This window comes from Strongylocentrotus purpuratus, unplaced genomic scaffold, assembly GCF_000002235.5.
Source record: "Strongylocentrotus purpuratus isolate Spur 01 unplaced genomic scaffold, Spur_5.0 spur5_scaffold_13, whole genome shotgun sequence".
NCBI classification, from domain to species: domain Eukaryota; kingdom Metazoa; phylum Echinodermata; class Echinoidea; order Camarodonta; family Strongylocentrotidae; genus Strongylocentrotus; species Strongylocentrotus purpuratus.
In genome coordinates this window covers 23725841-23744394 of record NW_022145598.1, presented here as the reverse complement: position 1 = coordinate 23744394, position 18554 = coordinate 23725841, and the positions used below count along the sequence as shown (strand labels likewise).

Genomic DNA, 18554 nt, shown 5'->3' with positions numbered 1-18554 from the left:
TAAACGAAGGCCTACATCTAGCCTCCTAAAATATGTAGAGAGTGGTGTAACCATAGGTACATGGGTATTCTTCTTTGGAAGCTCAACTTGGATAACATAGTTCAAACTAACGACATCAACCGTAATGATAAGGTTCGACTCTCTTCTTAAAGGTACTATGTCCCTTTTGCAGCCAACCTCAAATTCTGTAGAACTTTGCAGGAATTATGAATATGTCATGTATGTCCTATCTGTGAAATTTAAACGTTAGCAGTGTCCTCATATTCAAATTATGCAAGGAAACCCGTTTACTTGCTAGACTTCACTGTCAGACACTATTGAGTGACTGACTGGCTTTTTTTTCTTCTTTGGTAATAACATACATGAAAAGAGTTGTAAAGGCGTACCTGAGCATTTGTCTACATCAATAACCCACTTCTTCTGATGGCCAATATTAAACTGATTGAAACTTTGCGCAGCATAAAACGTATGACCATTCGGTACAGTTGTCTGAAAATCAAGACTATTACTTTTGGGCTCTATAGCCCTAAAGTCGATTTGACAACTAATAGTCATTATTTTTCCCACTTGAAGACATTTTCAAGCCCCACCTTTTTTAGGGAAGTTCTCAATAAGTATTATCTTTCAAATGCAGTTGGAATTTAACTTTTTCGTTTTTTGGGCCGGCAAATGGGACATAGTACCTTTAAGCGGCTTTCTGAGTGGTGATCTAAAAGAACTAAACCTAAAAGAGAAACGGGTTGGAGAAATAGTGAGGGAGTGGAGTGAGGGAGAGAGAGAGAGAGAGAGAGGGAGAGAGAGAGAGAGAGAGACATAGAGAGAGTATATGGCAAGGTAACAAAACAGAGAGAGACATACAGACATATTTAGAAAGGGTGAAATAAGGAGAGAGAGAGAGAGAGAGAGAGAGAGAGAGACAGACAGAGCACTGAGATAAGAAAAGGGAGAGAGAGAGAGAGAGAGCGCGCGCACGCGCACGAGAGAGAAGACGGGGGATTTAGATGTTCGACAGACAGATGAGGTTATCTACATCATTATACTTTTGCACGTGTACAAATAAAATTTGTCTAGCATACTTCACTTTCCTCACAAAAACTATTATCCCCTAATCTAGGTTTGATGGAGATTGACCGAGATATGGAAAGCTAAGGATGTTATAACAAGGATTACCCTTGTCAAGGAAATTCATATAAATCTATTTCAAAGACCATTCAATACATGAAGGTCGTGTGACTTTTAATGAAAGGTCAAGTTTGCCTTCATAGCAACACAGTTGATATGGGGGTGTGCGGGTTTGTTCTTCTTTCTTTGTGACTAGAATATCGACAGTGTGTGTGTGTGTGTGTGTATTGGTTTTTACAGACGTGTATCAATCAGATCTGATTATTTACGTCTGGGGACCGACCTTTAACGTCACCATCCGAAAGACGTGACTCAGTTTCGAACCTGTGTCCTCGGCTGAATCAGTTTGTAACTTCCACTTTTAGCTGGATTACAGGCGCACGCCACAACGCCTAGTTGGTATAAAGAGATCGAGTAATGAGGGCGCTCTTTCACTTTGAATCCGAACGCTAATTGTCTCTCTCATCTGAGCGATGAGGAAAGAGAGAGTGAGAGACCGAGCGAGAGACTAAAATTCAAAGACAACATACTGGATACGTACTCATAAAAGACATGAAAGAGACTGGTCTTTAAAAGAGATTTATAGGACTTATATGAGCGATGCATACTTAATATCTAACTAGGTTCGCTTTGATGATAAATACATTTTAATATAGTAAGAACCCATGTTTTTATTCATATCGTCTTTCATCAATATTTATCGACTTAGCAAAAAATCCATACATAATTGAATAAAACTTCTATTTTGGAGAGGTGGGGTGGGCGGGGATGCAAGATCTTTAACAATTGTCAACCTAACAACCTGTCCAAGTTTCAACCCGTTTTAAAAGTTTCCTGGCCAAATTCCCAGTTACTCAAACAAATATAAAAATGCAAGGAATCAAAATAGACTTATGTATACAAGTCTTTTTTATTTTTCAATCATCAAGTCTGCTCGTAGTAACAGCGGTTATTATTGCAATATAAAAACAATTATGTACATAATTATAATCATCACAGTCATGTGTACATAACTATACACATATAAATTTCACATAATATATATATAAAACAACTGAATTAATGTCAATAATGTCAACATTTTCCTCATTCATTGTTGGAAGTTAATGATAAAAGAAATTGTTGGTAAACACCAGGCTTCAAAAATAATCTTCCATTATGAATAATTCTTCATTGCAAGTTGTAAAATCGGGGACGAATGTACACGTAGCCCTTTCAACAACAAAAAAGAGGGAAACTAAGTTATTTGCGCAAATCCAAGATGGTTGGGATCTAACCACTTATCCTTTTCTATTACATTGCCAAATATTATAGCCCATACTCAAGGTATGAAACCTTTGATTTTAAACCTCCTTGATATCAAGTTATACAACACCATTTGGTCATTTCACATGCGAATTCAAAGTCAGAAATACAACAACATTCACAAAGCATATATTATGTCAAATAAAATGAAATAGTTAATTAATATTTAAACATGTATGCATATCTATAAACATATAACAAAAGTTCTCATTACCCTCGTAAGAATGGAAGGGGAACTGGTTGAATTAAGACCTTTGCTGATTGTCATATTCTCAAGAAACATAAATGGGGACAAATCAATTTTCACATTTAAAAAAAACTTGGTAAGGGTATGAACAATTTAGTTGTTAACTGTATTTTACATCACATATATCTTTTGACATACATAATTCAAAACAAGCAAAAAATATCAATAAATTAGGATCACAAGTGGTTCATAACTTTATATATATATATTGCATATATGTACTAGATGGATGAGTACCTTAAAATGATAGAAACTAAATTCATAGTCCTTCCCTCCGCGTTATGATTAAAAAAACATACAGTAACCTTCTTGTAAGATGACTCATGTACACTAACAAGTACACATGTGCTTGGTCTTTATCTTCCTAATCCTGATGCAATTACATGATGAATAGGGTGAATTGGTATTATATCCTGATCCCTAAAGAATAATACAAAGAATCCTTCTCATGAAATTGATGAAAATGAGGAGATTAGGCAAACACTGCAAAGAGCAAACAATAGCAAAGGAGAGAATGGCCTCTGGAATACGGTAGGCCTGTTTTCATCAGCTTGAGTTTGCAAAATAACCCGCCATTGTAAGTACCCCGATCGCAAGTTAACCAGTCAATCACGTCCTCATCAGCCCGCAGTTACAATTAGCTGGATATTTTCTTAACCAAATATCCACTAAATCCCGCCTGTACAAGCTAGTTTGTGATGAGCCTATCGGTCTAGTGAAGACGCAATTTGGAGCTTTGGGATAATATCCCGAGTCTGAAAATAGCAGGTATTTGGCAAACTCGAGCTGATGGAGACAGGCCTATTGTGAATGTTTGTGGTCTTCATGAACACTGAAGTCCTTCCATACAACTTGTAAAGTAATGTAAAGACTACAACATACATGTAACAGATAACAAACAATAGCAAGCAAGAATAACATGACCTAACCTTTAGAATACTCCTTTCATAGAACTTGATAAGTAATTGGAAGATTACCACACTGCAGATGGCAAACAAAAGCAGAGGAGAGAATACATTTGGACAACAATATAGCCTAATCTTAACAACTCCTCTCATACAACTTGGTACATAGTGCAAAGAAGATCATAAGGGCCTACAGGTGGCAGAAGATTATGCTAAACAAAGAATTGGTTCTGCAGCGTAATTAATTGGTAGAGTGCTCTAATATGGTTTCAGAGAGTACACTAACTCCTTTTGTAGGGCCTTTTCATAAACTTGAGAAGGGGGTACAGGTAACAGTGGTCCAGATGGCAAACATCAGCTTGAGAAAGAATAGGGTTGTAGCTATTACAGCAGCATACATTCAAGTGACTCAGTAACATTGCCTCAGATTCTGAAACAATATCCTGGATTTAGCTCATGCTGCAATGATAATTATTAACCTTTAGGTCAGTCAGGAATCCCATGACTTTTACAAGCCAATCGCCAGTCTGATTATCAAGATATTTATGATTGGAAATCGAAATTGCATATTTTGTTATCCTATTCACAAGCCCCTCCTAGAGTTTGGCTCAGGTTGACACCAATTATGATTTAAATTAACCAATAACGTTATAAAGACAAAATTAAGGAATCAATCAAAAAGTTTGAGGGAATCATTCAAAAGACATGAAAAAAGATGAGAAGCAATAAGCCTCCAGTTAAACCAAGGCACTTGGTCATACAGAATTTTGAAAATTGAATTTACATCACTTTAACCAATGTACATGTACATCACACATAATGCTGCAATATCATACTTGATGCTTAATAGTAATACATTCATATCATAATCTGTATAAGGATTTACAATATTCAAACCTGTGTTGATACCATATACTTAGCTCAAATTTGTAGTCCCACATGTGCACATTTTATGCATGCTTTTAAAAAATAAACAAACATAAAACAGATGACTTCAGACGACTGTGCTTCTCTTTCTTCCTAGCATCGTTATTAGTCACGGGTTACCTTTTCCTCTCTTCTCCATCACTCTCTGGCATGTCCCATGTGCTGGAATCCATGTCAGTACACAACATTCTATTTCAATTTGTGGTAGTCATTCTTTTACCCCTCTGTCACCCGCTGGCTAGTCCCGCACGCTGAAATCCTTGTTGGCTCATAAACGTTGGATTTCACTTCGTGGTAGTCATTCTTTTACGGTCAGATTTATTTCTCCTCTCTGTCACTTTTTGGCAAGTCCCGCATGATGAAATCCATGTTGATTCATAATGCTCTTTTTCACTTTCTTACAGTCAATAAAATTGTTGCATAATTTCATTCTCCTCTCTGTCACTCTCTGTCCGGTTCCACATGCTGAAGTCCACGTTAGCTCATAAATGTGCGACATATTCACTAGAATGGCTATATTCCCCTCTTTTCTCTGCCACTTTTACGTCTAAAATGGTTACCTTTACCTCTCTTCTCCGTCAGTCTTTAGCCGGTCCCACATGCTGGCATACATGTTGGATCAAGAATGATTTATTTCAATTAATGTGTCAAATGTCTCTTAAATCCTTTCTACACTACCATTATCATTGGGTGACCTGACGTCGCCATTTCTTTCTTCATGGGCCGGAGGCTGGCTGAAGCCCTCGTAAACATTGGAAGCAAAGTCCTTCACGCACTGCATCAGAAGCAGCTCCTGTGTGATGAGAAAAATATTTGTAACTGAAGGAAAACTCTATAACAATAATAATATACCGTGTTTATATAGCGCTTAATACATTAACAAGGTCTCTCAGCACTTATATTACCCTGGTCATTTGATTTGGGCTTGCCCGCACACAACATATGCACATTCTCCACTCCCTTGGGAGCATTATAGCCAGGCACCATTTTACAGACGCTCACAATGCCGAGCAAACTAACCTAACGTTCGCATCTTAACGGATACCCATTTTTACACCTGGGTGAAGAGCGGCAAATTTAGATCGACGTCTTGCAAAAGGATATACCCAAGTACCAAGCTGGGATTTGAACCCAGTGACTTATTCTCTAGACCACAACACCTTTACAAACTATATATAAAAAATGTTTGGTTTGGGTTTGAAAGATTTGCTGAGGAACAAGAGTCAAACTAGAAAACTTGTGCAAAAACACAAAATATATAATTTGAACTTTATTGTTCCATCTTTGAGTCATCAAAATCGGACAAAGTGAAACCCATACAAATTTAAATTCAGTCAAAAATAAGGTGCCTGATGGGACAGCCACAACATTCATGCAGTAAGCTGCATTTTGATCAAATAAAATAAAAATTTGATATATTAAAATACAAACCTGGATAAAATGATTTGGAGTATCACAGCAAAGTGCATTGACCTGGCCATTAACAATGGGTATGGCTTTGGCCATGGCTAGTTTGAGTCCACATGGGCTGTGAGAAACAAAACAAAAAATACTCAATGTTATCCAATATTACACAAGATCAGAGGAGGCAAAGATAGCATGGACACTGTGTCCAACATTTATCAACACAGCCAAATAATAATAATATTACTTTTATAAAGCATCTTTTCATTAGATACGAAGGGCATAAACAAGAAATACTAACAAACAAAGTGACAGAACAATTATCATATGAAATTTACATAATGTTGCTGGGCAAAACAATGATCCTACAAGTAAACCCTTATCGGTGCGTTATAAGATACTAAAATGTGAAGTGCGGTATACCCTTGCGAGAAACCACAGTGGTTTACCGCGGAATATGTAAACAAGCCTTAACATTACGTCATTGATGAAATGAAGCCCAGAGCTGGGCCCCGTATTACAAACAGTTGATATCAATCGCAACTTATTTGCGATGGATATCAATTGCAGCTTTGTACATAAGAGATAGAAAGATTGGAGGACTTGCGATTGACTTGGATCAATCGTAACTCTTTGTATGACGGGGCCCCGGTGTCATCTATGCAAATATACAAGATCTGAGACTGTCAAACCCTTCAGTGACCTACCTTTCTCCATTTCGAGTTGTGACTGGTCTAAAGAACTCAGCCATGTTGTCCAGTAGACGGCTGAACCCGATATCAAGGCAAGAATTCATCACACAGCTAAAATCATGGCTGTAAACAGGGGGAAAGGAGCATAATGCAAGCTCAAAATTAATTCTACATGAATTACAACAAAAGTGCCTGAGTGGTGAGTCTAACCCCGCCGTTGACAAATTTTCAAAGCTTGAGGGCTGGTGATGAAATAAGTACTAAAGTCCAGAGAGCTGCTTTTATTTTTAGGGCGAGAGCTATCCCTAAAGGAGTTGAAAGTTGATCCCCCAAAAATGTTGGAATGGATAACTTACAAAAGAATACAAAACATGTTCATCGTTACAGACAAAATACTATCAATAAACTGATCACACTTTATATAATGTCAAGACTTTTGTTACAAAATAATATCATTGCTTGTATAATTATTACAGTTATCAGCATAGCCAGAATAACTCAACAAAACCTTAAAATCGGTATAAATGATGAGAAAGTCTTTTCTGTATTATAAGATGAGAGTTGGTCTAGCAGTATTGTTCGGTCAGCTCTCTGTCTTTGTCTAGAAACTGACTCGGTGGACCCAGGTTCGAGACCGAGTCACGTCTTTTGGAGGGTGACATTAAAAGTCGATCCCAAAACCCAATTCACACACACTCTGCAGGTGGTCACTGAGGCAATCTAGGCTACGGGTGCGTTTAGGCAATGATATAAATATGGAACAAGTATTTAGTATTAAGTTAACAGGTTACAAATGATCTTGCTCGGATGACTCTGCTTGTGCCTGTATATGCCCATTTTAGTGGCGCGCAGATTTTTACGTGAACCGAAAACACATATTTTATGACCTCATTTAAACGCATTTACAAAATAAATGATTGTGGGTTTATGCTTCCCCAGAAAACGTCTTTTTGGAGAAACGCCGATCCAAATGCACCTTTTTATGAGTTAACGACCGCAGTTTACGACCGGCGTTTATTGGCATTTACATGTATACGAAAATGAGAAAGGACGCAACTGTGTTTTTAACTAAACGTGTGACAAAAACCTTATTCTGACCTGAAAAAGTTGAGCATAAACGCACCCTCAGACAGACTAATCAAGGGGAGACAGAAACCTGACAGTCTGCATACTCTCATCATGTTACATTTCATACATATGCACTTTACCTTTCAACTAAATCCCTAGTCTCTATTTGCATCTGGCTCAGTACAAGCTGGTCATCGCTGAGCCGACATGCAGATTCCTCTCCATCTAGTCCCTCCGGCTTCAGGAGATACCTCCCCAGGGGGTGAATAGAACAGTCTGGTACCACCACTGTAGGAGGAAACAGAAATGACAAACAAGTATTCAACATGGATATTGGATAAAAGTTTTCAGCACCCCCAAAATAATGTAGTTTGAAAAACAGAGCCAGTAGTCATATATGAAGATTTAATAAAAAAGGAGAGGTAGGAAAAAGAATAAAAGACAGTACACCACATGAGAAAGTGATAGTTAAAGAGACAGGCATAAGTCAAGAGAGAAACAAAATTGGGAGAGACAGACATATGACCCCATCCTCCAAAAAAGAAGAAGATTTAGATGGGGAGAGAAGAAAAATCAAATAGGAATTAAACCGAAATGAAATAGGAAAAAGAAAAGACAAAACTAGAACAGGGAGACAGCAGGCATGTAAACTAAATTGAAGAGGTATACATAATGTTAAAGAGAGAGATGGACGTACAGTGTACAGACAAACAGAAAGAGAGACAGACAGACAGAGGAAGAGGAAATGTACAGAGAGAGAGAGAGAGAGAGAGATGAGACAGAGAGACTGGCAGACAGAAGGTGAGACAGACAGCCAGATCGAGAGACAGACAGACGTAGGGAGAGGAAATGTACACAGAGAGAGACAGACAGGGGGGGGGGGGGGGAATGTTAAGAGAGAAGGGGCGAGAAAGAGAGGCACAGCAAGACGAGTCTACTTACCTTCTCCTCCATACTGCGTTGTTTCTACCTGACCTCTGACCTTGGCTATGATCTCCTCCATGTCTGACAGGCTTAGAAGCTGCTGTAATGATATGCTACAAAATAAAGCATAGAAAAAGAGCTTTAAAATGTGTATATGACTGTTCCCACTGATAGAAGACCTTAGGGTCATAGTTATTTAGCTAATCTTTTTCTTTTCCCGACATCCATGTGACTCTTTTATAAATAATAATAATAATAATAATAATAATAATTGGATTTATATAGCGCCTTTTCTGAACGAAACAAGGCGCTGCTCTCGATAAATGTACTCTTGTATTGTATTCATGACTTTCTTTGTTTTTGCCGAATAAATAATAATAATAATAATCCATATGTGCACAATCATTAAAGAAAGGAATACAAAATCTATGATACTTGTTAATCCATTGCCTACTGGAGCCTGGTGGCCCCTGTATTAAGCCTATGGCAATGAAGGAATTCAGTAGTCAATGGGTAAAGAAAAATGCTTTGTAGAGGTCTATACGTATACAAGATAGCAGGAGAAGAGGGTACATACTTTAGTCATAGGCCTTAGTGCTCTATCCATCCCCCCCACCCCCTCCCCCCCCCCCCCCCCCGAGATGGGAGGGGGTCCATATTTCTCACATCTAGAGATATTTACTTTATTTTAATGTATATTTAAGCTTCTATAAAATTTATGCTCATGTAAAGAAGACACTATCAATCTCTCAGTTGTAGAATGAGCAAAGAAGAACAAAAAACAAACAAGGAAATGGTCAATGAATGATAATTGTATAATATTCTAGGGGGGTAAAAGGGCCTTACCTTCCAACAACATTCTGGACAACTTCTCGAACATGATTTATGAGCTCAGTCAAACCTGAAAATGAAATTTTCATGGAATAAGATGCTTATCATGAAAAAATATTTGAATGGTGTTGGATAATATACAGTCAAGTGATGTAATAATTTGAAGACATTTAACAATATGCAATGAGGTTTTGATAATTCAATATGAAAAACAAAGTGTTGGGACTCATCAAGAAGGATCTCCCATTAATAATAACAATATAGTATGTATAAAGCGCATAATAAACATAAGTTTCTCTATGCGCTGTATAGAACTAGCACAAAAATAGAATCAATATATTGCTCCCTCTCATTTCTTTGATAATATAAATTTATAGTCATCCCAAGGACTAAAAATATTCATTAATAAAGCTATAATTCACAATGCAACACTTTGATCAGATTTACTATGTTTGCTGATGATAATTTAAAGTAGGGCACAGAATATAAAATGTTGATATTATTATTATTATTACACAACATTGATAAAGCTATAATTCGCAATGTAATCCTTGTGACACATTTACCTTGTTTGGCAATGATAATTTATAGCAGGGCACAGACTATACAATCTCGATGTTACTATATATGATTAAGAACATGATACTTTGAACACATTAATTTGATCAGTATTTTATTTATAGATACCAACAGACTGTATAAGACCTGATCATAAGAGTGCTACTGAAATCCTCAATGTTTCCAACCAGTGTTAAGCAAATAAGGAAAGCTTTGGGCATGACCATGACGAACTTTAATGTATCAAAGCGATACTTGTAACCATTTTTACAAAACTCAAAAAGTCTGATTATGCAATTACCCCTTCTCTTTGTCGAGGGGGAAGAGAAAAAACAATATCTACTCCAGACATACATGGAAAAGTCAATCATCCTGATAATTAAATGAGATTGTAACTTGTCGTTGATAACAAGTTTGAAACAGGGCCCTGGTACATGTATGTCACAAAAGTTGTCCCCATTCCCAGCAAAGACACACTCACCATCTGTAAGAAGGTATTGTACCATGGCAAGATATTCCTTCTGTACATCCTGGGTGGCATGTACCTGGTAATATGTCTGGAAGATTAACGGAGTAGAAGAGAGAGAGCATCGTTATTTGAACAGAGTATTGAATATGCCTTAAAATATTTGTCATGAAATAAGGATTATTTGAGGTGATAAATCATGTATTTAGCTTGAGAAGCTATAACCTTTATGGATAACATGACCATTATTTTTTAAACTGTTAAAAAAAAAAAAGAGAATGCTATTGTCTAAATGTAGGCTCATAAACATCATTTCTAAAGCTAGATTTTTGGAAAGACACAAATAGTGAAATTATTAAGAATGAGTTACACAGACTTAGTTCTCAGAAGCCCTCAAATAGTCAGCTGTATCCTCATGCAAAGCTGCCAGCAGCACTCACCACCACTCACGCTACAACTGACCCCATCTCACTGTGCCCTAACCGATTTATTCTTTGCTGCCAGCGTATCAAGACATGAAACCTCCAAGAATGTTCAGCTGTACTCTCAAGTACATGTCATTTACTTGAAACCTTGAACATTCTGTGTTAATTTTGTTGGAGTCTGTGACAATTTATTTTAAAAAAATTATTTACCAGAACTCAAGTTTATCTTTAATCTTATCCCCCACCCCATCTTACCAAGCCATTCTTCCCAGCCAGTGTATCCAGGTACATGTAGCCTCCAAGGATGTTCAGCTGCACTCTCAGAAAGGCTGTCAGCAACACAGTACTGTACACAGAGACCACCATTCTTGTGAAACCTAAAATGAAAGTCCAGTAGGAAAATGCTTGAGCTCTCAAACACAAAATCAAAACAAAATCAAAAAATTATGATGATCAAGGGATGCTCAAGGCACCTGGGCCAGTATTCAATTCCATACTTAAGTACAAAATTTAAGCTTTTTACTCAGTATTTGGCTTAGATGAAATACTTACCCAATTTTCCTATTCAGTTCAAACTAATAGCTAAGTATTTTACCCTAAATTTAAGACAGCTCTCTACCAGACTTAGCCAATTATTTGAAGGCCTTGATTGGCACGCATATGGTTTTCTTGCACACTATCATTACCTGCGCACATTTATATTAGCGCGCATTTATTGCAACGCATTAATTGCACATTACTTTTGATTTATTGTGTAATGTCACAATGCTTATCAGTAAGTATTTTACTTAGATTTTATCTTACGTATGTAAAAGTAAAAATACGATTTGAATATGAGATAAGTAAAGTTCTTAGCTCAGCAATTTACTTAGTAAATTTCTTACTTATTCTAAGCATTGAATTGAATACCGGCCCTGTCATGTATAAGTACAATAAATATTTTTGAGTAGCGCACAAAACAGAGAATCCTAACATTGTGACATAAGGAATTATGGAATTTACTGAAACAAAAATTCAGAGAATTAACTTAAACAGACAATTTTTAATTCGGTTGTGAGAAATGCCTTTCTGAATGCAAATATTCCTGCTACAATTGGCCCAGGGTTAGTTTCTTAGACTAGATGAATTCCTGCATTGCAACTTTAACCTTGGATCTAAACAAAATGTAATCCTAACTCTAAAATTTTGAACCTAAAAACAAAGTGAACTTCACTTATCCACTACAAGTTTACTATACTTACTGACTACTTTCAGTTCATTCCAAACAACAACCTTGTTTTCAGTTCTGTCGGACGAGAAAGAGATAAAGAGAGAGAGAGAGAGAGAGAAGGAAAAAAAGAGACAAAGAGAGAGAGAGAGAGAGAGAGAGAGAAAAAAAAAGAGTTAGTGTGGTTAATCTATAAAAAAAAAAAAAAACATGAACCAGTATACATGAAAGTTACAAGCCTGTATTTTTATTTGAAGCAAACACTCACCAAAATCTTCAAATGAACTACATTCCATAACTTCTTCTCTGACAAACAATTTTGTATAATGTATTTCTTTTGAAGGGTGGAAATATAGGGGATCAACCTTGACAGGCTAATGGCCTTTGTTGATCCCTCACATCCTCCACCCTTCATCCTTCTTTAATCAGTACAATGTAAATGAATGTTGTTGTTTTTTGTATATATTTATATTGTTTTAATTTATGATTTGTTTGTATATCTTTTGATGTGTTTTTAAAGTGATGTGAAATAAATTGAATACTTGAATACTTGAATACCAAATTTAAATTGAAAACAAACCCTAAACATGATCTATGGCAGTTTTTGATGGTACATACAGTATGACTGATAATGAATCTTCGCAATGAAAATCTTCCCAGTATGATCCATTATCCCAAAGGCCCTACGAGTCATCACATATAAAGGTTATGTGATGGGCTGCTGGCAGATGTTAGGAACAATAATCATTAAATTTCTAAAAGACTTCTACATTCAGTTTCTCCCTTCTTTTCATCCGTCTTTCCTGTTCTTTTCCTTAATTTCTTATTTCTATTTTGACCCATAAACCTTTTCCCTTCTCTTCTCAATTACTTCTACCTTTGCTTTTTCATCTTTCTTTTCTTTTCTATAGGATGGAAAATGAGGCAATTGGATAATATTAATCATGTTAATTATGAGTGACATTATGGCACTTGGCACATCATTTTTTAATGTCCTCATAATATGTTGGTATATTATTATGTATTGTCAATTGCATTTTGCTTTATTTGTACCAAGCAGCAAGCAAGACAGATTTTGAACAAATATACCATACCATTAAAATATGCATATGGCCAGCTTAAATATAGCAACAAACAGTCTCTCTAAATATCAAAGACTACTTCTTACCCCGACTTCAGTTTCTGGATGAGTTCTTCTGAGTTGAGATGGTAAAGAAGCAGCTCTCTCAGCTTGGGAATCATGGACAGAACTAAATAAAAAATAATAACAGAAACAAAGTAAAGTTATGAAATCACTTACAAATTCATAAAAATCAATAGACCGAACACATGAATTCAAATTCATGATTGTTTCTTTCCTGGGACTAAGGAATGAACAACATTACTTGGAATCCAGTCTGCATACATTGCTTGTTGCTATGTCGGACAAGCCTCTGACTAGCTTTTCAGTTGTCATGAAATTTGTAAATTAAACCAGTGTATTGTCCCAGTTTAAAAAAAAAAAATGCTTAATTCTCATTGTTACGATGGAAATGCATGTTAAGAAAGTAGCTTTTCAAAAATTCAGAATCAGATTTGCTAATCCTATTGTCTGAAGATCATTCATAAACACTTTGGGATAAGCAAAATGCAAACACACTGTACTTAAGAAAACTTGCAGAAAATGACATTCATTCAAGTTTATTGTACAGATCTTTGTTCATTACTTAGCTAGTTTACATGCAATATATTTTTTCCATAATAATATTCAGTGCAGTTTAATTTGAATATCTGAAATATACAAAATGTTAATTAACACATTTAATTATTTACTTCAAATAAACCTTAAAACAACTTATTCCTTAAATCCTAATGTCACAAATTTCTTTCCATGGTTAATGCTCTGAATTGTGTTACCTTCTGATGAAAATTCTCTTGCTTAAATTATGAATTATTGTACAAGAATAAAAGAAAAATCAAGTGGGTGAAATTTATGTTGATGATTTTTCTACATCAGTCACACCAACAAACCAACAACAAAAAGAATGATAACCAACAAAAAGTTGGCCATATTTTGTATCAGTTGATTGTCAGTCTGAAGTCAGTTAGAGGTCGATCTGAGGTCGATCTGAGGTCGGTCTAAAGGTCAGAGGTCGGTCTTGTCTGTGTGATGGGGATAGGGAAATATCACCTGTCATGTTGCATGTTCGCTGGTTGCTCTCGAAATGGTGCGCTCTGCGAGCCATTGCGAGGCATTCTGCTTCTTCCGTCTCTCTCCATTCCTTCAACTTCCACTCAGCATACTTGTAAAGGAGTGAGGCACCTGGAGAAAGAAATTTAGTTTTGAATTCCAAATATTTCACTTTCCTCTTTCTATTAAATAAGTACATGTAATAGCATGAAAAAATGAATGGTTATTTTGATATAATTACTGAAGCTGGAGACTGGTTAACTGTTTGAAGCTGGTTAACTGTTTTTACCATCTTGTCTTTAAATTACATTCATTAATGTACCTATTTCTTTTTCCTTCAACTTCTTGTCTTCTCCACTTATAAATAGACTTTATCAATATCATTTCGTAACTTTTATTCAATTGTAATCTTTGTATATTTTTTAAGGAAAGTATTGAATAAAGTGAGCTGAACTGGACTTAAAATTCTTATTACCGGTACTAATAATTTTGAAAACTAAAAGACTCATTCTGACTAAATCAAGTTCCTTTTTTATCACCAGTTAAAGCTTATCAACACTAGTGTGGCTAGGAGGGATTAGACCACACAGCGAGGTCACTGACAGGTGGCTATCTCATCAACTCAGGTCTCAGCTCTCAAATAACATAAGAAATAGAGGATCATGGGGGACCAACAGGCACCGATTGGGGAAGTTTTCTATATAGAGGGAGCAAGTAGTTACAAGTAGGACAGTGGGGCTTTAGGTCCACATGTCATCATTCTCAGACTCAGTCTCATCTCATCACAAATGGAATGTAAATTGCAAATACTCCTCCTCCTCCTCCTCCTCCTCCTCCTCCTCCTTCTTCTTCTTCTTCTTCTTCTTCTTCGTCTTCTTCACCTCCTCCTCCTCCTCCTTCTTCTTCTTTTTTCCCCTTCTTCTTCTTCTTCTTCGTCTTCTTCACTTCCTCCTCCTCCTCCTCCTCCTTCTTCTTCTTCTTTTTTTTCCCCTTCTTCTCCTTCTTCTTCTTCTTCTTCTTCTTCTTCTTCTTCTTCTTCTTCTTCTACATTTTATTTTGAATTCCTATTGCGGGATGTGTCACGTTGCAGATGAATATTTGATACATTGCAGATTTAACATGCGTAGATCTATGATTGTTCGCCATGTTTACAACTCGCCCACACACAACGTGAGAGTCACTGACACAAAAACACACGGGTGGGAATATCATCACGCGCCAAACAAATAGATAATGAAAATATACCTCCTGCAACTGCACCAAGAACCAAGAATTTTCTTCGATGGCGTTTCACGAAGTTCCAAATGCTCCCCAGCATTTTTCTTCAGATGTGCCTTCTCTCAAACTTCAAAGGTTCAGAAATGTTTCCAGCTCCGAATTTAACATCGCGTGAACAGTATATATAAACAACAGACAGAATTTAGACCCTTGATCGGAATCGTCCAAGGCCGCGCGCGATGCATATCGCGTAATACTATTTCGCCCCCTGCCCCCGAGAGACACGGTACAACGGTTCTCGATACAAGATGGGAAAGGAGAACCTTAGTTAGTGAATTAAACAATAACAACAAATGTGTGCATATAATATACACACATTTTTGCTTCAATCCTAATTCTTCTTAATCATCTAGAATGGCATGTGGGATAACAGTAATGATTTTTCTGAATAATTTTGTTTTTGATATATATATTCTAACATTGTCTCCTACTTAAGTCTTACGATCCTCCTTCGTGTTTTCATCTTTTTGGCCCGCCTCAATAGTATATGTTTTTACATTTAATATGTTTGTTTTTATAATAAACATATATGAATTTTAGGACATCTAGATAATTAGAAAGTAGGAATTTAAAATATACTGCAACTGACATTGTGGAGTGAGAGGCACTGTTACGTTTTGATTGGTTTGCTAGTTATCTCAGTTTCCAGTAGAAGGCAATAGACATGCTATAACTTTATTAACTCCGTCATGGCACTCTTGAAGTGTGATGTACCGCTATTATTTATTAAATATGTATCAATGGGATTGAAATGTGTCAAATATTTGAGTTAATTATTTGCTGACAACACAAGTGTTTTCTTATCTCATTGTGATATTCATATCCTTGAAAACTAAATCAATAGGGAACTACCAAAATAAGCCGATTGGTTTCGAAGTTAAATTCTCTCTCTCTCTCTCTCTCTCTCTCTCTCTCAATGTTCTAAAAACAAGTTATCCTCACTTCAAAGGAAGGAAGTCTTTTGATCAACAAAATATAAAGTGTATTATGGTTGTAATCGCCTAGTCAAAGTCTACTGATGTGGTTTGTTTAATATCATGTTATCATATCATATAACATGATGAACAATGCAGAAATGAATAAATAAATTAATTTCACCTTGTTTTGAGGCCCTTGAGTGCATGACTTTGTGTAAATTAAATGCAGTGTTGAAAGTGACAGAGCATTTTTATGTCAAGATGTTTGCTTGATGATTTGCTGAAGCTTGAAAGTAAGCAATTAAGGGAAGGACGGCTTTAAGTCCTCCCCGAGGGACTTAGTGGTAATGAGGATTAAAGCCTTACTAAAGTGTACGAAAGCATAGACTTGGTTTTGAACCCGGGACCTCCCGACAACGAGACCACTGCTCTACCGATGAGATGGCTCGATCCTAGTAGATCTACGAAGAAATACTAATATGGAGCCCCTTAATTTCTCCTCATTTTCGAATTTCATCAGTTCAACTTACAAGTAAAGAAAGAAACATCTCACATAATTATATGAGTACAATCATGTCCATTTTTCAAATTTTCATTTTATTGTAATCAAATTCACAAACTCATACACCTCCTAAAGTAAACAAACATAAGAGAATCTTTCTGAATACAAGTATTTAGTAATAAATTTGATGACAGCATTTAGTAATAAATTTGATGACAGCATTTAGTAATAAATTTGATGAAAGCATTTGCCCATAATGTTAAATTTTATTTATCAAATTAACGGAAGGGCATCGACGGAAGAGTTTAAAACACCAATTAGCATTTCCCTTGAAGTTGTATGGAAGAGGATATTAATGACTTTAGAATCAGATGTAGAAAACCAAATGATTTGTTCTCCTATATCTGAATAAAAGTCTCATTGTTCACTGTCATGACTGTTGCCGTAGATGGGGCTCTTCCTAAAATGAGATCAGTCCCTTTGAACGGTATGAAACGCTACCGAGTTTATGCAACCTTTTCACTCGTTTCTGATTTTCAAGAAGGTATAATTATGTCATTATTGAAGCATGTCGTTTCGCAAAAGATAAATCCATTCGAATTGTGTAGAAGTCATTGAATATTCCAACGACAAGCATTATTTCATGATAATAGAAAGAATTCGACAATGATCTTACAATCTTCTATCAGGTGGTAAACAAGATTTGTACAGTTGCACAGATTACAGCTGTACATCGAGATAGATATCGTCGCTACACAGTGCTCCTTCGGTGAGTCTCCGTTCTATCTTTCCCGGTTTAGATCTGATCTTCACTTCTTTCTTGATAAGATTCGTTTTTTCGTCATGGATAAAGTCCTCACCAAAACTGTCCATTTCGATTCCAGTATCGGCGCAGTTGTTGGTATTTCTGTCTACTTCCTGAGCTAATCCACTGTCACTGAGAACATAGTGGCTCTCTAATTTTGTTTTGCTTGAACGCAGAATCCTAGATGACCCATTGTTTAGTGTTTCGCGACCACCTTTGATCTGCGTTTCGTCATTGACTCGTACGCTACAACGTGGGTGCCTTTCGCCAGCTCTACGCCTTTCCAGTTCGCGCGCGCCTCGTATGATAACGCGGTCGTAACTTTGTGATCCGTCGCTATCGGCTCCACTGAAGGTCGTCGTCGCGTGAACACCCTGGTCGTGAGCGTCCGTTCCGGAGTCGCTATCGTCGTCGGTGCCGAGCAAATAATCGACGACGGGCATGATCTTTCCAGAAGTTTGATTAAACAGTGTACTTAGGCTTCCCATCGCGCACGAGATCCTGTTCCCGATGTACTCGGTGCTCAGCTTGTTTATGTTGCGTGGATCCGCCCGCCACACGGCCTCTGCCTCCCGCTGTCCCGCCAGCGTCTCCACCAGGATGATCTCGAACAGTTCCGTCATCTTCTCCGACTTCAGCGGCGGGTCCGCCCTGAGGACGGAGTCGCGGAACTCGGCCATCACCTTCCTGGAGCTCTTGTAGTGGAGCTCCCCGCAAAGCTGTTCCAGCTTTAGCCGCTTTCCCAGATGTTCCTTCAAAAAAGTATTCGACTTTCCTGAATCCATGAGAGAGGTGAAGGCC

At 36.9% G+C, this 18554-nt stretch overlaps 1 protein-coding gene across 1 annotated transcript; it reads right to left on the bottom strand.

The window, feature by feature from the left end:
- Nucleotides 1–2013: 2013 nt before the first annotated feature.
- On the bottom strand, nt 2014–15676 carry LOC764026 (peroxisomal biogenesis factor 3). The gene is made up of 12 exons (XM_030983193.1): nt 15497–15676; nt 14252–14383; nt 13250–13331; nt 12116–12159; nt 11130–11251; nt 10465–10540; nt 9441–9495; nt 8613–8707; nt 7811–7958; nt 6618–6725; nt 5938–6034; nt 2014–5299 (listed from the first exon to the last, which is right to left on the bottom strand). Exons 1-12 carry the CDS (start codon nt 15567–15569, stop codon nt 5165–5167), a joined length of 1167 nt encoding a protein of 388 aa, XP_030839053.1. The 5' UTR covers nt 15570–15676; the 3' UTR covers nt 2014–5164.
- Between the last annotated feature and the right edge of the window lie 2878 nt (nt 15677–18554).

Coding starts and splice junctions, on each gene's coding strand:
- LOC764026 (XM_030983193.1), bottom strand. CDS start 15,569: ATGCTGGGGAGCATTTGGAACTTCGTGAAACGCCATCGAAGAAAATTC. Junction 6,726..7,810: donor ACTAGGGATTTAGTTGAAAG/GTAAAGTGCATA, acceptor CCCTGTTTACAG/CCATGATTTTAGCTGTGTGA. Junction 5,300..5,937: donor CTCCAAATCATTTTATCCAG/GTTTGTATTTTA, acceptor CTCATCACACAG/GAGCTGCTTCTGATGCAGTG.